The 21,487-nt window shown below is 34.2% G+C and overlaps 1 protein-coding gene across 2 annotated transcripts in view; it reads right to left on the bottom strand.

Moving 5' to 3' along the window:
- Positions 1 to 21,487, bottom strand: part of cdkal1 (CDK5 regulatory subunit associated protein 1-like 1) — a 417,958-nt gene that overhangs the window by 116,818 nt on the left and 279,653 nt on the right. For both annotated transcript variants that reach the window (XM_015357729.2, XM_015357728.2), the window contains exon 11: positions 8,111 to 8,291. In XM_015357729.2, coding sequence (XP_015213215.1) covers positions 8,111 to 8,291 — 181 coding nt within the window. The remainder of the gene's footprint in view (positions 1 to 8,110; positions 8,292 to 21,487) is intronic.

Raw genomic sequence — 21,487 nt, 5'->3', positions numbered from 1 at the left:
TTAAGTACTTTGAACAAGCTCAAGAAAGTAAGTGTTTAAGACAGCAAACAAAAATTATTAATAAAACACAGGTTAAGAAAAGAGAGGAACTGGCAAAGCATTAGGCTAGATTGACTGTTACAGAACCAAGAATCACATCTTTTCCAAAAGGTCTATTTTAATCTTTCTGAAAGGTCAACTGTAAACTGCAACATGTTCCAGCCATAATCTATATAAAGTCTTCTGTTCTTCCTAAATTTCTCCCTCCTACATCCATCAACTTTTGAAGGTTTCATGATGAGCTATTTTAAATGTTGAATCTGCTGGAAAGTGCAAATCGCCTTTTGCCATGCAAAACTTTTAAATGATTTAACTGTGTTTATATGTGCATTTTTAGGGATAAAAGTAGAATAAAAGTGACTACAGTGTATGTTCTCCATAGTATTTAGGTGCATTTGTCCTCACTTTAAAATATTGTTATTTGCCCCACTGCAGGTTAAGCTCTACGATCCAAGTACTGCTGGTTTGATCCAAAGTCATGTAACCAACAGACTGTGACTATGACTTGAATTTTGTTTTTCAAATGCTGGTGCCAAGTTGGCTGGTTGATTCTAACTGTAAAGTGAGATAGCTGGCCAGAGTTGTCGTGACTCCTGGCAATACACTGGCCACCAAGGTGTCCCGGGTGCTTCAAGACTTATGCTCTTTGTCAAAGCTGTGGCTTTCTTTAAGTGGGCTCTGAACAGGACTTAAACACATTATATAATTGGTTATTCTAAATAAAAAAAAAACATGCTTAATCAAGTATTAACAGGATAAGACATGATACAATATTCTCATCAACTTAATATTAAATGTATTAATTTGAGAATATGTTCCTAAATACATAGGCTATGGTTTTTTGTATCATTTATATGATTGAGAGGCTGAAACAAGAGGCAATCAATTAGCCTAACCTGACTAAATTCCCATCTGAATGAACACATCAATTGACAGACTTTACGACATGACAAATTATCTTCTTTGAAATAAAAATTAAAATAACTGTTATCATTTCTGAAAATGTCATATATATATATGTAAATCATATACTGACTTAATAATGTACAGTGATATACAGCTCGCTTAGAGTAATCCATATTTTAGGAGAACAAAGAAAAATAATGTATAGATAAAATCTTTTATTGTATTTCATCAGTTGTTTTAAGGATACAGATGTTAAGAAAACCCAAATACAACAATCTATAGATATCGATCTACTTCACATCATCTTGAAACCCCACTTATATATTATATTTTTCTAAAGTATGTCAGTGAAGTCAGCTCTGGCTACCCATGTCTTTCATCCTCTCCTGAGCTGTGAGAGCTAACTTTAGTACGGTCCCTAGATTGTTTTCCACTGGCTGTTTTGTCAAGCCACGTAAGAAACAACTCCAGCCTCACAAACACCTTAGTAATGTGGTAGGGGATGGTGGAGGAGGGTTAACAATTTTTGCCATCTCATTCCTTCAGTTACAGCTTAAGAAAGAAATATTCAGTCCAGATATGTTGAAAATAGAAAGCTTATTGTTATCTCAAGATAAGGTGGAAATTTCTATCTCACATGAAAATGTATGTGTCTGATTTAGTTCAGTATACATAATAATAGGAATATGTTGAAATCCAGGGTTGCATGGTGAAAAACGAAGCGAGTCCAAGAATAACTCTCTCTTAAGTGTTAAACTGAAGCTCTGTCTGAGAAGCTGATCTCTCCTGTGACACACAGACACTGCACAGACACTGCATTTGGCATCAGTTTGGGTATTCTTGAGGATAAAATAACGAGCTGCACTGGGCAGACTCAACTAAGCTCAGGTTCAGTATCAGTGTAGCTCAGGGACACCAGTGGAAAAAAGGTAAATTAGTGAAGACTTTGGGTCAGGCAGCATACAAAGATAAATTGAGGGACCACAAAGTGATAAATCTCTCATACTGTATAAGCAATAAAACCATTCTCCACAGCAATACCCATCAAAGATTCTTCCTTCACTTCATCTCTATCACAAAATCATTCCATACAGATCTTAGCTTTAGATTGCATTTTCACTCATCATCAAGATGCACATAAAATTGAGGTGACATACCAATCACAACTACTGAATTGTTATTACCAAAATTGTAAATTGTGCCATTTAAAAAGCTTTGCAAAAGATGGCTACATCCGTGACTACATAAGAGCTGACATTAAATACTGTATGTACAGTTTGAATAAGTGTTTATGCATGCAAATTAAAGTACTATGAGGAAATAAAAAACAAAATGAAATATCAGGTAATGGAGGATCCTCAGAAGTGGAATGATACCATAAATCCTCAGGTAATTTTTGTCACCAATATTAATGATAAACACTTAGGGAATGTTTTGGAAAGAGAGTATTTGGAAAAAAAAAGATTTTATTGACATTATTTCTGAATTACATCTGAACTCTATTTGAGCAAGATATTAATGTATCTTAATAGATACAATAGTATATATATAATCTGCTATTAACCTACAGAATGCCATGATCAATGGTTGTGGAAAAGAACGAAGCGTTTCCTATGGTGAATTCTCAAATGTTGCCGCTGTCGGTTGCATGTCTTCTTAATGTCCACCCAGCAACCATTTCTTAACTGTCAGACAATTTTAGGAAGACTTAGTGTTGTTGTTGCAAGAAAATCAATTTCAAGACTTGCTTGTAGTTTAGAATATATATACACATATGCACAGTCACATATACAGTATGCTTTAAGGGACAACATGTTAGGTAAAACTTTAAAAAAATGCACAGTTTAAGTCAAGAGGTGTTTTTCAACAGCAACACTAAAAATCATCTGCTCTGTAGCAACACATTACTGGTGTATTACAAATAATTAAAATGGAACAGAAAGTGTCTAATTATGGTAAACACATACAATTCTTCTATTGTATTATTCGGCTAAGTACCTTTTCCAAGACTTCCATTTCTCCTGTAGCTTCTCATGGAAAATATAAGAAATTTAAAAGAAGCTGTCAACTCTTTGATGAGGTTATATTATTGGAAATACATTTTGATGTAGCTGGATGAAAAGGTCATACAACCAAAGGAAAAAATAACATGGAGCAACTCACAGAGCAGTAGCTTGGTGGTTTTATATTGCTATGGCAACTGCTGTCAAATGACCTCCATGTTGGGAAAACTTTATTAAATGCTGAAGGCAAACTCATATCTGACATTTGACTAGGATAATTTTACTATCATTTTAATACAGTGCATATTTATTTCCTATACATAGCCTATACAAATACAGAACATTTTTTGTCTCTTTCTGAAATATAGTGGCTCATTAGCTAATAATTAAAATTTTATTTTGCTTAAGGCAAGTTAAACTTTACTTATTTGTCATCTACTGAACTTTCTAAGTTTATAGGAAACTAACCCTTGCAAGTGCAAGCTAACCCTTTCTTAATTAAATTGTTATAATGAAGCAACTAGGTAAAAAACTTTCACATTTTTTCTCCACTGCTACACAATATTATGAATGAAATCATAATGAATTCAGCTAGAACTGAGATGGCTAATCCAAAACTTTTAAGGAAGTCCATTGTAAAATTCACAGCATGCTTAGTGACATTAACCTATCTTCACATAGTCTCAACCATTTATAATACATGTTCTACCAGCATGCAAATAACTAACACTGTCTTAAATAGCAGAGCTCCTGCTTTCCCCAGAGTAACAACCAGATACAGTCATTATGGGTGGAAGATACCAGTATACAAAGCATTTCAGCACATATGTTCAGTAGAGACAGGAGGTTTGTGAAAGCTCCAGTATAAAAAGTGGATGGGCTAGATACTCTGGCTTCAGTTTCACAGCAGGTGTTTTCCTCAAACTTGGCATAGTTGTACTGTATATACAGTATATGTAAACTGCTTTGTCTTCGAACTGTATATTTTTCATGGTTAGATGTTTTATTTACTGATCACACAAGAGCTTTTTTAATATTGATACTTAATGGGGAACTGCAATGCTATTTTTATATATCAGGGTTAGAAAGAATCAGCATTGATGAGTGCATTTCAATTCACAATAAAAGTAAAAATGTACACAGTAACTTGTAAAACCTCCAATTTACATCACAAAATAGATGGAATTTCCAGGTATGCACATTAAAATGGAACAGAAAATGGAATGAAAATGCGCAGCGCCATGTTCTACAATTCAGAACGAGGCAATAAAACTTCTGGCGACGTGTGCAGCCCTATGTAAACAAGCAGGCTTGTGAATACATCTCTTTTAATCTAAAAAAATATTGCTTTTAAATTTCAAGATGGTTTTGCTGACAAGAACTACTTACTTGTTAACTCTGCGTGCAGATCACAGGACAGTTTTGGGGTGAAATGTCTGCTGCACAATCTGTATTTATTCAGTCATACATCACATGACATCAGCCAGAGACTAGTGAGCAGGAGGGGTCGCATCACATCGCAATTCGTGGGATGCTGAATGCGAGTTTGAGACAACACTGCATCTTACAGTACTTTCACAAAGTTCACAATTTTGTGCTTAATTCAAAATGTGTTATTCTTTCTATGATGTCAATGAATTTATTTGTTACTGAGATTTACTAACTGTTCTGAGAAATTGGGACTGAAGTTCCCCTTTAAATGAATCTAATGTGTTTTCTGAATAATATTACGTACTGTATATCAGGGTAAACATCCTCTTGCATAGGATAAAGTACGAACTTACGAATACGTCCTACAATAAACATTTGCAATATATTATTTACATGGCCATTTGAACTAAAATGATCTTCATTTTAATGTTTCCTAATTCAGAAGAAGGGATTGCAAATAAAATATACAGTATATTAGAAATATAGATATTAATTGCCGTAAACCTTGAACAGTAGCAACTATATCTTTAAAAATACTAATTTTCAGTAATAAAAAACTTTTAGAAAGCAACACTCAGTGACACTCTTGACATAATAGCAGCTCACTTTATGATGGGCAAAATTTTCACCTCATTTCTGTACGAATAGGTAAAGACTACTTTGTAAGTCAAAAAATGTATCTAGGAATCTGATATTAAAAATTGTTGTTTTATATTTAGACTAAAAAACACATTTTGGTACAAAACAGAAAAGTGACGCTTCATATACTTATAGTTGCTGGTGTCAGGAGTTTTTCATGAGGAAGGTTTAAAAGTCAAAAACATTTTTTTTTCAAAAACACTGTTTAAAGGACAAAACAAACTTGGTAAAATGTTATGAGGATGGTATGAAAAAAATCTGCTACAGAAGCATGAAAGAAAAGAAAACATGTCTTTTGAAACTATTCCAGATTAAACCTTTACTACAGTGGTTGTATGCATTATATAGCATAAAACTGTGCATTCTTTTAAGCCATATGGAATTGATATCTTACATATAATGGCATACATAATAGTAAGCAAGAACAGAAATGCACAAGGATTTCATTTATTTTACTATAGACTGATTTCAATTAAAACAGATAAGTATTTCAACGGTACTGGTGCACTAGTGTACCCTCAGATACATGAATATACTGTATGTTTTATTAATTGCAAACTACTTTGTAAGAATTGGTTTACAAATCATGTGTTAGGAGCCAAATAATGCATTAAAGTAAGGTACTCCTACTGTTCGTAAGTGATCATAATTCACGTGCCCATGATTAGTTAAAGCATAATCTTTCACAAAGCGGGATAAAAGCAATAGGCTGGTAGAAGCACTGCAAATGGAATAAAGGAATAATCCTCTGATCAATTTTTTAAGGACATATTTTTTTTATGGTGATTGATGTATGCATCTAACAATATTGTCCCACGGGTGCTTTATTAAGCTAAAATCCACAGATACTGTGACTTAGTGAATGATATTGATCCCAGTGATGTCCTGTGATTACAGTACAATAGTGATTCACAGTTCATTACCAGGAATTCTGCCAGGTTGACTTTATCAATGCCTTTAAGGTTTCTGAAAACTTGGATCAAGTCTCCTCACATTCTTCTCTACATACTGTATGAATAAAAACTATCAGTTCCTTCAGTCTGTCAGTATAGGACATTCCTTGAAACCCCTGAATGTACCTGGTTGGTTTAATTCCAACTGCTATAACTACAGTATATTGTTCCTTTACTTCCAGCTGAGTAGATCTTCCAGTTTTTCATTTAAACCACATATTTGGGATTAACCAGAAAACTACCGTCTTTTATTGATATCTTGAGGACTATTATGCCTGTAGATACAGATACCGAATGCACTGTGTCATAGTTGCTCCTGTATCAAGAATCAACAGTTCTGTATGGTGTGCTTCATAAATTTAGGTTTACTGGCTTTCTACAAAATTCAACTTTACACCATGAGCAGTATTTTTACATGAATGACAACTGTTACTTGAAAGAAGGGCTTGAGCTACTATGTTTTAAAACAGTCAATTCAAAAACAGTAGAAGAAATCAAGTATGGCAACAAAATGCTAACACTGCTGGAGACAGATGTCAAAGCTGTCTGGGAGAGGATTTTAGTATATTTTAGTGTATTTCAAACTCAATTTTGCATTCTCTTTTCTCTTGCCTTCTTTCTGCACATGCAGTTTCTTTTCTAGTAAGTCTTTTCTTTCCTCTCATCCTTTAGTATTCCACAAGTCCCAAATCATCAGAAAGGTCTTGCTAAAAAAAACATTTTTAGGTTCTGATCCATATCTGAATTTATATTATATAAGCTTTGCATATCTTTTGAAATAAAACTGAATTTACTTGGAGTGGTTTGCGTGCCTGAGGGTAAAAGAAAAGCATCCCCACACAAATGACACTACTGATTTACTAAATAATCACTGAATGAGGTTTGGAACATTTGTAAGTCAATATGAACCTCCTTGCTCTGCATCATATAACATCACTTAACACTGCTGAAAAAACAAAGATGATACACTTATGTTTAGAAAGAGATGTTTCACAGATACACCAGAGAGAAGTAGTTTAGTTTCTGTTTCCTGAATGCTTTTGCCAAAAAGCACTTAAGTTGAAATGTTCCTGTTACAACTAATTCTCTTCTCTTTTTGTAAAAAAGTTAAAATTGTGCAATTTATTTACATCTGCACTGCAGATGGCAAGACTATTAAGCAGATGCAATACACATGACTAAAACCAGCAAAGTCCTTTTAGCCTACTAATTATGCAACTTTATCCAGTATATGCAGATTGTGCAGACTTGGTTTGTACCACACAGAGGTGGCAAGAAGCACCTCATTCTCTCATGACAGCTAAAACGAAATCACATGTGCTATAGCTGTAGATTTTCCATACAGAAATACAATCATTCCAGCTTAACACAGATTTGACATTTTCTATTACGAAGTACCAACATACTAAATAAACTCTCAAAACACATGCAACTGGAGTATTAATTTGCTCTCATAGAAATAATATTTAAATTGAAACAAGCAACATAAAAAATCCCACAATGGTATTTCCTAAAAAAGGTATATGTATATGTAGGCAAAAAAATATATTTTTTTATCTTTAATAATATTTAAATTCTATTTTGCATCCATAACTAACATTTTCAGTGACTCATTAATGGTACAGTATTTGCATACTGTTCCCCCTTATTTCATTTTAATTTAACCTTGTATTTAAATAATCAATTTTCTATCCTTTGAATGAACTTATTGTCATATCATCAACAGAAACTGCAAAATGTAATAAAAAATGTATTACAGTTTTAAAGAGATTCTATTTCAAATTTAAACAGTGCTACACTTCATTAAAGTGAATTAACTGAAGAGGGGGAAAAGGAAATCTAGTCAACGCCCAAAAGAAAATATGCTAATTTCTTGTAATGTTCCTTTAAAGAGAACCTTTAAAAGCAACTAAAATGGTATGATCCATAGTCTTAGGTGGAGCTGAATTCTCTTTAAGCAAAGAAAAAACACAGTTATGTTAAGTCACATGTCTCTTATGTTCATCCAATCATCTGTAAGAACACAGGATATTATGAACAGTGTAACTGCCCTCAAAGAAAACAGACTATACGAAAAAAAATACGAAAGAAGTTTAACAAAAAGAAATGAGATGAAGGGAGAAGATAAAGGTATCTCACCACTTGGGGTTGGACCTGCTGCATCTTAGCTGCTGGGGTTCCAGGTCTAACGTAGAACTGATTGATGAAGAGGCTGGGGAATTTATATTCGTTTACTAGCTCCATGGTCTCTTTAAAGTCTTCATCTGTCTCACCCGGGAAACCGCAGATAATATCAGTAGCAATAGTTATTCCTGGGACCCTGTCAGACCAAAAAAAAAGTAATTACCATTTACTGAGGTATTTCTAGGCTACTACACAGAAAAAACATGAAACAGCTCTGGATGCAAATTTCTTAGATGTATACTTTGTGACTTGTCAGTGTGCATCTTCCATGTTTTCTTTTAGCAGTTACATTGGTATATTTGACATTAGTACACAATTACAGTTTATACAAACGTCTTAAGAAGCTACCTGAAGACATTTTTATGCTATATCTTTTTACCTTCAGTACCTCTTTAGAAAATAACAAGTATGCTTTACAACTTGTTCATACTGTACGGTATATCCCAATACCCAACACCCTTTTAATAATAAACATACTAAAATAACTACTGTATAATTCCCAGCCCTTTTTGTGATTAAAAGCACAGCAAAAAACAATATAAAGGACACTGTAATAGGTATTTGAAAATAGGATATCAAAAGACTAATAAGATGCAACTCTTCCTGATAAGCTACTTTAAAGGCAACTGATTATCAGGCCAATGCTTGATTGAATTACATTGTCTGCAGAAAAACAGATTTATTGAGTGTGTTTGCTTTTTGCTGTCCTGCATGAAAAAAAACAACAGCTTCTAGACAATGTTAAAAGCAACTAGATGAGTCACAGCAAGTTGACTCCTCTGCTTTCTGACATTTTAAAACAATAACATAATAAAAAAAGGATTATTGAATATCTCAGGTTATCACCAACCCATTTTAGGCACTGTTTTTGCAGGTTATGTCTATATTAAGACACTTCTATAAATATATAACTACGTTATGCTCATCTGACAAAAACAATTAAAGAAAGTCATAACAAAAGGGAGCCTGCTGTTTATAATTTCATTCAAATCTTCTACTGTAGAAAGGAAAAGCATCTCACTATGTTGATGAAGCCAACAGGGAAATATTACTTTCAGAAGTGATACATTTGTGTAAATGTCTATGATGCCGACTACGATTAAAGAAGCACTTTTATTATTGAACCTTCACTTTAAAGCTGGATTTACACTGTTCCTGCTTGTGCTTGTGTAGTGTTTGACACAGCTGGTAATCTTAATTGCTTTAGTTTTCTAAGTGCATTCTGTTATCATACAGCACAAATAATCCAAGCTCCTCAACTTTTTCACATTTTTTTTTATCAACAATAGAGTGCGAATACCAAAGAAAGTGTGTAACAATATAATATGGTATAATTAAATTATATTTTAATTACATTATATTGCTGTTAATTAATTTTTAATTAACACAATTAAGAGTTCAAATTAAAATATGTTAATGTACTTTAATATACTATTAAGAATACTGTACTTCTCTTCACCTTAAACATAAAAGTATGACACAACTGACCGCAGTTACTTTGTTTTCATATTTGCTTTGCATGAAGTAGGAATATCTATCATTCTATAAAACTGAGACGTTCATGGCAACACAAAAATTTACAAATGCAATTGAATAATTCTAAAAAGAAATATAAAATTTGGCAATAAAAGAGCCATGGTTAACTAATGCTGGGAAAGTAAGCAATTTATGACTGTACTGCTAATCCAATATTTCTTCTCTGAAACATCTACTTCTGGTCTGTATAAGACCACACCTGACAACTAAATTTAGTAAGGGCTTAAGCAAAAAAGAAAACTTATCTTAACAAGCTTAACAAGTTGAAAAACAAAAAAGCATAAAAAACAAGCTAAACATGCTTAAAATGCTTGATCACTCCTTTGTTTGATATGAGCTGATGTAAGCCCCCCAAAAATGCATTTTTATGGGATGAGCAGAAAAATTTAACTTTCGCAATCCACCTAACATTAAGAGTTGACAAGGGCAGTACAGTATACAGTGTTTAGTATATACTTATTTACCTTTCATATGCAGACTTATGTCCTACTACGGAATAGTTTGTACAGTACATACAACAACAATAACCTGAATACATGTATGACAACCTAACTCCATTACAATACGTCAATAATCAATAATAAATAATTAATCTGGCCGAAGTCATCATAAAATTTGTAAAAAATAGAACAAAACATGGTCAAGGAATTTTTAATTCAGGCAAACAATGTGAAAATCTTCAAATAAGACAAAAGTTTGAATCTCTCTCAGAAAAACCTCTTCGTTCAAAGCAACTTCAAATTTGTTTTATGCCATGTTCTGAAAGATTCAAGAAGAATTGCATCTGGTTTCTGCAGAAACATTGCACATACCAGCACGAATAAAAGCACAAGCTACTGTATCTGTTCTGTAGACTACAAAACAAAATAGTCTATAAAGCTAAGATATAAGGTAGATGCAAGGTCCTGCATAACTGGTTATTACATTAAACCAAGCCTGGTTTCTTAAATTGAAACCAGTATGTTATTCTGCTTATAAACAAACCTTGACATAACTTACATTTGTAATCAGATTTGTTTTATTCTTATGTTACCACCAGATAACCCCTGACCTATTGATATACTTTCTACATTGCCGATCATTAATGTTCAAGAAGACCCAGAGTCAGTGATGAGTCCTTGACCTTTTAAATCTTGTAAATAATAATACAATGCAACATAAAGGATCTCACTGTCTGTGCCAATGACTTCATAAGCAGAGGAAGAGGTTTACTGTACAAATACTTTTACACTTCCAACCTTTGGTATAGCAACCTATATTCTGAGGTCTTACATACAGCTTGTCAAGAGTGGCTAATCCAGAGAAAAATAACTAGCTAAAGAGGCTAGGTGAGAGAATATTGCTCATTTGTCTTCATTGTAAGCCCCAGATTCAGAGTTATCTTTCAATACCTCAACTGACCTTAACAAACTGTCCTTATAATGTACTAGTACTACTGACATTAATAAGGCGTTTGATGGCAGCCCAATGTGCTGTCCTTGTACAAAGAAAGCTATATATTTGTTGACTGTTTGTGTTGCTTGATTAATCAATCTAGGTAACCTGTACATTAAATGTTGCTGGTTTCTCTGAAAAGCTACCCCCTTCTTCTAATTGTTGCATAGGTTTATAAACAAGTAAAGGTTTATTCCATGCTGAAAAGAGAAGAAAAGAAAAAAATGTTTCGACAGAAGAAGGGTAACCCAAAGAAGGTTCCACAGCTGAAACATTGTATTTCATTTCTTCTCTTTTCAGAATGGAATAAATCTTTACTCGTTCCCTTGCAGCCTACGCATGGTGACGCAGCCACCTATTTGAACTAGGTTTAGAAACACTTTGTACACAGAGAACTGGGACAATATACAGAAGGTGGTTCATCTGCAGCAGCATTACCACTTTGTAAACTGACCTTGTCAGTTCTCAACATCTAAGTAAGGATAGTACTTGGACTGAAACCAGAAAAAAACAGGATTCTGTAATGGTGTTGGTAGACCTGCAGGTGTCAGTCTTCTGTTTAGATAAGAATGTCCAATTCAATACATTCGTTGAATGATCAAGGGCACTATAATGTAGGAGGCGTTGTCCTTTTTTGCTAACATGGTCACTACAGATTCCATGAGGCTGTTCATGTCATGAGTGGAGGTACTACCCCAAGGTTCTGGTTAAAGTTCTCTGTGGGCTTGCACAGTCTGACCTACCTAAATTTCCTTCTTAATTCATCCAGTCGGTGTAGCAGTTTCTTACTTCTACACCTGTTCTTCTAAATAGAAGGGCAGATGGTACATAATTGTGTCACCCAGGGGGGTGCTGCACTTCAGTGGTGGATGAAATGGGCCCCTTCTTAAGTGTAAAATGCTTTGGGAGCTTTTGAGATCAAAAGTTCTATTCCTTATTATTATTTTCTGTTACATATTGTTAGTATCCTTAGGCCTGAACAGTTAAGTCTGAAAACTTCAGTTAAAAAATCTTGATGAAGCCACTGATTGTTAAATGTGACAGCAAATTTGTCCCTTACTAGAAAATAGCAACTAAGGAGGGTGTGAGGTGCCCAAAAATCATGCTAGGGAATTTGAACTACTGCTCAAATTCTGGGAAAAAGTGCACATCTAAACTAAATCATTATTTGAATAAAGTAACCTGTGCTCAGAGATAAAAGATATATTGAATATATAATGGCTTTTAGCTAATAAATCAAGAAACTTAAACCATCTCCAAATGTACAATATTCCTAGCAAAAGGAGGTCACATAGGGTTTCCATCACATTCAGATTTCAATATAATGTATTTATAAAGGTATGACTGAATTTAGAAATTAAAGTGACTGCTTTGCTTTACATCTATATAAAGGGTGTGATAATTTATTACTTTGTTTCAACTCTTGTCTGCTCTGCGTACTCCCACCCCATCACCTTATCTTTTGGCAATTTAAACCTGCCCTTGTTTTACCACTTTATTTGGACTGCCTCCGAGATCCTCAATCTCTTTTGTAATTTCCCTTCAGAGGAAAACTTCTTTTCACCTTTCACAGGTCTCCCCTGGTCTTTTTCATGAGGATTTGGCCATCAGCATCCTGGCCAAATTTCACATTGGCCTTTATCAATCATGGCCTCCTAATAATCCTCATCTATGAATTGCTTCCATCACTTTGTTCTCCTCCCCACTGTTAGCTGATACATGTGCCGTCGCATCCTCCCCATTACCTGTAAAGCACTTTGAATGGATTTTCCAGAAAAGCATTCCAGTAAGCATTTTTTTTTTTAGAAAAATAAATATTAATTTGACTCACTACTCAATCAAAAAGTGAGTCCAGCTCACTCTTCACTCACTTTCGACTTTAATTAGCCATTACAGTTTTCAACCTGAATTACTCTTTGGTGCTCTGCACAACCTCATTCTCTTGCTCATCACTAGGAATTGACTTATTATGCAACACCCAGTTGTCTTTTACTTCACTAATGATCTTTTCTCACAAAGCTCAGACTTACTCTGTAGTGCCCAACTCACACTACTTTCTGCTCTTCACCCTCACTCCTAAACTCTCCACAGTCTCATATTGTTTTCTCTACCTCCCACTCTTTACTATAATCTTCTCCTTACTAGCAAGGGGCAGTTACTGTATCTATAACAAACCCCACCTTTCCTGATACAGCAGCAGCCACTCTGCTATGTAGTTCTCTTTCACTCCCTCTCTGAGACAGCATGACTGTCTGTCTACAGTTTTTAAGAAACAGTGTGTACTTGTTACTCAGCCTGGGCTGTCTAAAGTCCTACTTTCTAGTCTTTGTGGTGAAGATATGCTACTACCTTGACAGCTGATGTCCCACTCCTCCAGATACTAACACTGCATGACAGCACTGGTCCAGCAAGCCAACAGTGTTCTTCAGTAGCACACTCCTTCTTAACTTGGCCGGGCAAATGGATGATCCACACAAGCTGCCTGTCCTACTGTACTGCAAGCCATCCCAGCTAATTGATCTCAGGCATCAAAATCATTTTCTAGTGAGAACCCCTTTCACCCTTTATTCTCGTTCTTTCCTTGCTGGACCCCAGATACAAACTGAATCCCTTTATTCCCAACTGGTTTTATAAGCTTCCTGATTACCCTCAGAGGAGTAGCTAATTCCATGGAGAGCCTGTCATGACAGCTCTTTGCAACCTGTGGAATTCCCATCAAGTGCTAAAATACTCATTTGGCATGTTTTTCTCTCATTCTGTAGCACCTTTCAATCATTGGGTGGGTCATGGCCTCATGGGTGGCTTGGCTTAGGTTTTGCCAAGATGGTGGCTTTTTCAGAGAACCACTTCTCATTACATCACAAAAGAATTTCTGACATTTTTGAGCAGTACTGATTTTATTATCCATGGGTAACAGAGTGCTTAGGTAAAGCAATGTGCAGGCTTGATGTGAGAAAATGAAAAAAATATTCTCTAGATTCCAATTCCTTATAGCCATTTTACAGATGCTTTTAAATTTCTTGGCCCAGCTTGTGTCTGCTGGTATGACTGTAAACACTAACATTGTAATTCTGAGCAAACAATGTTAGACTGGCTTTTTAAATTGGTTCTCGTTACTACACTTTTATTGTTTATTCAGTTTAACCCCCTATCATAACTTTGCATTACTTTACAGTGAGATTGAAACATTTTAATAGTTTTTAATGACTTCTGTTAGGCAGATTTGCTCCTTGAGATGAAGAGATTATGTCAAATTCAATTGCAAAATTGCATCTTGTTACATAAATCTCTCAAAGCAAAGAACTTTCACACAAACAAAATTATAGCATATGGGTTCTTGAAGCATCTGAGTATGCATTTTGTGTAAGTTTATTGAATTTCTTAAATATATATATATAAAAACACTATTCATGTGCTGTTAAGACTGAAGAAAGAAATGCAACCCAAAACTACCAAAACGTCTGAAGTGAAAAATAGGAGAAAAGGTCTCTAAAGTAACTGTCTGTAAATGATATAGACTGTCTGAGGCTCATATACAGTGTTAAAGAAGACAGTAGACATCTGTGTGTGGAATTTAAGAGCAAGCTTTTTGATGCATTTATTAGCTTGTCATTTGTAATTCCAAAACCCTTACAACTCATACAAGCTCTCTGCTAATAAGTCTGTTAAAAGAATAGCCATCACAAATTTTATTAATGGCAATTACTTAAAGCACTCAGTGATGAGTAAAAATCTTTTCAGATCCAGCACACTCAGATTAGCATACATTTCTTGGAAGAAATTCCAAAGAATTGGATGTCCTTAACTATAACGTACACATTAATTATATTCTGAACAAAGCTATTATCAACAAGCTGAATTCTTTCAGTTTAGAAAAATAAGTCTTTGTTTTTCATGTAGGTTGTACAAAAGATATACATATAGTTTTAATCCAGTATCTATTAAAATCTGTTCCCCAAAACCTTAGCATAATATTTAATACCTAATAATGCCAGGTGTAATACAGATGACCAATATGTATATATACTGGAATTTTGTAAGTGTGTAGTGATGCAATCTTTAGATTTACCTGAACTGCATAAAAGTTCTAGTGATTGAAATTGAAATTGACTGTTAAAGCAAAACATTATCACAAAATGATGCTAATAAAACATCACGTCATATTAATTTAACACAAACACAAGTAAAGGATTAAAGCACTCCATAAGTAATAATTCCCTTTAGTAAGTATTACTCAAACAAGTCCATTAGAGGCTAAATCTATACTGAAAAGCAAAAGGAAAGAAGACAGAACAAGATAGTTAAAGGGGTGTGAATGGGGAATGAGAGATAGGAGGAACAGGGGGTAATAAAGAAACCTCCGTAGCTCAAATTTATTTTTTATTTATTATTTTTACGATTCTGCATAGAATTAACCTTTACTGGTTGTTTTTAAAGCTGAAATTCAGATGCAGCTACCCCAATAGCATATAATGCGCTAAACATGTTTGGACCTGGAATGTGAAAATTCAAATGTGGTAAAGGACATTAAAAGATGTTTATACAAAATCCACATTCACAAAATCATTTCTTATTTTAGAAAGAGTAATGGGATATTCATAAGGCTGCAAACCCAAGTGAATGTTCTGGGGTCAGGTTTAAGCCTGTGTACAAGCGTAGTTTAGCTACATCTGTCTCCCAATCAATCTCCCCTCAATCTGCCCTTGTGGCCTTTGTGGATGACGAGCATCCAATTAAGACTCAGAATGAATGCAAAACCCAGAACTGCTGTGTTTATCCTGCTATCATGAAAACACATTTTACTAAGATCTTGGGCAGAAGGTGGCCTTTCGACTGTTTTGCATTCACTAGGAACCCTGATGATTAGCATGACATGGGTTATTCTGGCATGGTGGTCTTACACACCGTGACCCTCAAATCCCTTTACAACGATTACATTTGTTTTGTTTAAAATAGTTCACTGGGAGAAACGAACTGAAATGCCCCTTCTTGTCCAAGGAGGCATTACAGGCAGTGACAGCAGGAGAGAACAAGCCTGTACTGTTTCACTCCTGCTAACACCAACTGACAACTTTAACACAGAGTGCACAGCTCTAAAAGCACTACAACTAAGGCTCGGATGGCCTGAGACCAGGGGACAGCTTAATCTCATCACGTAACAAATTCCATCTGGAAAAAGGCCCTGTGGAAATTGACAGAATGTTCCACTTTATTAGCAAAAATTAGGTCCATAACGTAGGGCGAACTATTCTAAATGAAGTTTCTGGTCTTCTGTGTGGTTTTTAATAATTTCCATAATTACAGTTCAATGGGGTATTTTTTTTAAAGCTACTTTAAAGCTACTTATTAGGTTTCTTTTATCACAAGATGTTATATCCCCTAAACAGAAGAGATATTTGATATGTTTCTGAAAAATACATCCTTTTGGAAAATGTAACTTGAACATAATTTTGTTCAATAGCTTTTAGTTATGTGAACCACAAATTAATTTTCACAACTTTGAAACTCTTAATCTCCTAAACTCCTAAAAAAGAGTAACTCCTTTAACATCAGTTATCAATATCAAAAGATTTAAAGAGAACAGAAAGAGCTATGGTTCTTACACAAACATCAAAATAAAATCCAAGCTAACAACAGTACCCTGGAGCCAACAAAAAATACGCATATGTTCAGACAGGGAACAGTCTGATGGATAAGCAGGTGACAAACATATTATACTGTTACATGAGTTACACCTGTGGCAACTGCATTGTCAATCCTTGCAACCATACAACATCATTTATAAAATCTGTAGAGCAATTTCAAGCCTGTTATCTTATTAGTCTTTACATTACGCAGATACACTCATTTTAATTAAAATACATGGGATATCATAGAAATCTGAATAAAAATTGTAAGTGTTTAGATCAAGCCTCAATCGAAAAGCTAGTGAAAATCATTTATTGTGAAATTATTTAATTTAAAATCTTTGTTTTCTGGAACATCCGTGGAAATTTAAATATTACTTTTTATAAGACATAAAGTGGTTACTTACTAGAGAATTATTCTAACAAATGTGTTAAAAACTCATTTAATTAACTTAGAAGAACAGAACATTCTTAAAACACTGCATGATATGAGGGTGACCTCATTAACCTGTTTTTAGTGTGAGGTTTAATATTTCATATTTATGAGGGGTACTTCCATCATATTTATGATGGGTATGATGTCTTACCAAATATTAGATATAGCTTAGTATAAGTAAAGTCAGATATCAAAAGGTACAGAAACCAAAACAAAAAAGCAATTATCAAAAATAATTATACATACTGAACACACTCTCACCAAATCCTTTGACTGAGAGAATTTTGTGCAGTCTTAAAGAACAGATTTGGTGATTAGGGTAAAAAAGGTATGATGCACAAGGTGTGTGAGTCATCCATATGTACTCATTATTCAATAACACAAATAAGCCTGTCTTAGACATATGGGGATAAAAGAGATAAAACAAAGATCCAGCATTAAGTGTACTACTTTTAGTGACAAATATGAACTTAAAAAAATTAAAGTTTTCTTTACAAGTTGTACTGTTTACTCACTGTGCATTAATTGTCAATAGTTTTGCATCAATTGATTCCAAAGAAGTTAAGCAAAGTTAATGAGCAAAGCAAAGGATTCCTAAAGCCAGATATGGCATGTTTTGTTGTAAATTTTGATATAGATAGTGTGATTCAGAAACATTAAAAATATTGGAACTTTTTATTAGCAACAATAACTTTTTATGTTGTTTTTTAAATCAAATTGGTGATTGGATGACAATTTTGTACAGAATTGGTAATGAGCTCAAGGGAGGAACTCCAAGAGCATGTTGACTGAACCATTTAGGATGAGAATACCAAAAAAAGAAATCACAATTGCAAAGACAAAGGTTGAAGTTAAAATCTGATCATGACTCCGTGAACATCACTGTCAGAGGAAAACAGCTAGTAAACATTATTGACTAGAATTACCTGTATTCAGACATGAGTAAAGAGTGGGACTTCAGGGGTAAGGGTCTTATATGAAATGGAACAAGTTATAGGTTTATTTCATGCTGAAAAAAAGAAGAAAGAGAACACAACGTTTCGGCCGTGGAGCCTTCTTCAGGTGTGAGAGAGACAGGGCAGTAGGCAAAGGTAAAGTAGCGGGAGAACAAAGGTTGGGAGGGAGGAGGAGTGAGAGGCGGGAGCAAGGGACAGAAAGAGTCCTCCCAACCACTCCTCCTCCCTCCCAACCACTTGAATAAAAATATTATTATTCGATGCTGAAGCATTTTTAAATAGCAAAGCTCATTCATAAAGAGGTTCTGGTGACCACTAAAAATGAAGACACTTGCTAGGACAAAGCCTGCAAGATGCATGTTTTAGCCACATGCTGAGAAAAGAATGGCTAATGGAGGAAATATGTGGACAGGCATTAGGAAAATGAAATCAAAAAGGAGAACCTGGTTAGAGGACATCAAGGAATTAAAATAGACCCTTATGGAAGTATGCATTCTATGCTACGACAGTTAAGAACCATCCCAAATAGCTCGTGATGACAACTGTGGAATCTGTGATCAACTTAAATTCTGCATACATAAACTGCTGCAGTTTTTTATCCATGGTATTCAAGTCTTTCCATATATTTGATGACTTCCTGAGCTGGCCCTCAACAGGATTTCCATACCACATTTTATCATGGTGATAGAAGCATCCATGTTTCCTTCAATCACAAGTGTTTAGATGGAAAAACACAAAAATACTGGCAACTTCTACCATCATCACCGCCCATGTGTGCCATGATGCAAAACCAAAATCCTAAAAAAAATGTCTGAATGAAAACACTGACTAGGAACATGCTGTTGAGATAATTGTGATTTACCTGCCATTGTCACGAGAATGTGCACACACATCTTGTACATCGAGCACACCACTGAGAAATGAAATCCTAGAAGGTAGTTCCAAAAAGTGTACTAAAGCCTTTTCTCCCAATTAGAAGATATTTGGGAAAATAATCTAATAATATGTTACTAAAAATCCAGGAGTTTAGGTATGGCAAAAACACATTTTTCATAATGCACACCCCATATTCATTTTTGAGTTTGTCTTAAAGGACTAAAGGCTTTCTTGTACCAATTAAGAATGTCTATGAAATTAAAAGTTCTAGATATGAAGAAAAATGCCATATTCTGCTCTCTCTAATTGACATACTTTAAGTGGCTTCCATATTTTCTTAAATGTTGTGTGCAAACATAGCCAACATAGTAAATGAGAATCATGTTTAATATTTCAAATAATCCACCTTTAGTTAGATACTTTATTGATCCCATGAGGGAAACTGCAGAATCTTTATAACATTTATATTAGTTATTCTTATGTCCTTAAACGACACATTAAAAACCCATAGAAACATTAACACTACAAATGAAATTTGTAAAATGTTTCAAATTGTTCATATCAAAAGTGTACCCAGATGCCCTTTTCATTCTTCAAAGTAGATGAAAGATGATTTATCTTTATTATGGAAATGATTAATAAAAATTAATACAACATCCTGTCATTAAATAATGAACATGAACTTTTTTATTTAATTTAGGTCTTGAACTAATATCACATTTAGATTTAGTGGCTTTTTAGACAGTGTCGCGCCTCACTATGCGTGTTACTGAGATTTCTAGGTCCCTTGTTATTATACTCTTATCAAAGAGAACCTGTCACTATAGTAACAGATACATTTAGGTGTAATGATTTCAAACCTTAATAGGATGGAATTATTATAGCAGCTCTCAGACCTATTGCACTGTGAAGCACTTCAAGACTTTCAAAGCAAATGTCCAGGAAAAGACTGCTTTATGACACAAAGCCAAGTCAAGAATGATAATTAAAAATTCCTACAAATCACTTGAATGGCATTTCTTCCTTATAAGTTCTATAACAGTTTATATTAGCTGATTACCTTTTGATATGAAGATCAATAAAATGGATCTGCAAATATGTATAAAGTTAATAGCTTTTGCAGGCAATTAAAATGCACATTATAAATATGGTACTGAACCAAAACTGGCAACCAAAGAACTTGGTGATTATATGAGCTTGCATTTCAGATGTAATATATTCTGATATTTCCTATTCCTAAAGTTCTAAATTTAATTTAAAAAGTAATATGATTAAATGATTTCAGTATAAAATGTTATGTTGCTTCTAAAAGCTCAAGAATATTTGTCTCACCCTAAACACACAGAGGTCCTGGGAATTAAAAAGAAAACACATTATATATAATAAGAAGTTGTGTGGTATGAATCTGGTCAATTCTGTAGTTAAAACAGTATTTCTGTTAGTTATTCCTGCCTTGGCATTCACTTCTGTTAAATTACTTGCTTGTACTAGTTCTTGTTATGCAAAAACAAAAACGTCTTAATACTAAACAAACACAGTATGGTTAACAACAGTTAAAGTATTACACAACTGAACACAGTTCACTTAGGTATGATGTCTGTATTGTGTCAGCTCATCACCTTTCCTTAAACAACTCAAGTCAAACACGATGTCACCTAACAGCTGGCAACTTCCTTATGAGGTCCTTCATGTAAATAAAGCAGGCTTTTGTGACTTTTTTGTACAAACAGCTCAACAAGTGTAAGTTAAATGTGGTTAATTTAAATATCAACCTCCTTCCTTTCATTTGCACGCTGGCTGTTCTCAAGTCTTTCCATGGAAATTAATTTTAGTTCAGGATAAATATTTATTAGGCCAGACATAGATATCGGTGTTCATAATAATACACATGCCAGCCAAATAAAGATTGCACATGTTTAGAAGCTTTAACACATAATATTTGACGGCTGGGGTTCACAGTGCACACTGCCTTACAGAATCTATTTCTGTTAAATTAGTAAATTAGAATAGTTAAAATTACATAATGTATAACTTTTTATGAGCAACAAGTTAAAAAAAACAAAGGAAAAACACATTAAATGTAATTATTTCAGAAAGCTTAATTATCTTATTTTAATATACTGTACTTCAGTGGCTGTGCTTCAGGTCAGTGTTTGCGAGTGAAAAGCTGATGTGATTTTATTGAAAAAAATATGTAGGTTTTGTATCTTTTTTAAATGCCATACTTGACTGTGTATTTCAGTACTTTCAGCACAGTGGCAGACAACCGATTATAGATACAGTATGTCTTTGGAAAAGTTGTGAACACTTAATAACCTAGTGCAAAACCAGGAAAGCCATCATTCCGTACATGTACATTTTTACTTGTTCCAACTTAATTGATTTTTTTTCTCTTTAAATCTTTCTGCGGCTTTAAATAGTGTCTCACACATCTCCTATGTTTCTTACCCTTCTGGAAGACCTTGCA

Source organism: Lepisosteus oculatus, chromosome 10 (assembly GCF_040954835.1).
Source record: "Lepisosteus oculatus isolate fLepOcu1 chromosome 10, fLepOcu1.hap2, whole genome shotgun sequence".
NCBI classification, from domain to species: domain Eukaryota; kingdom Metazoa; phylum Chordata; class Actinopteri; order Semionotiformes; family Lepisosteidae; genus Lepisosteus; species Lepisosteus oculatus.
The sequence above is the reverse complement of the archived record's forward strand: the minus strand, read 5'-3'. Positions and strand labels throughout refer to the sequence as shown.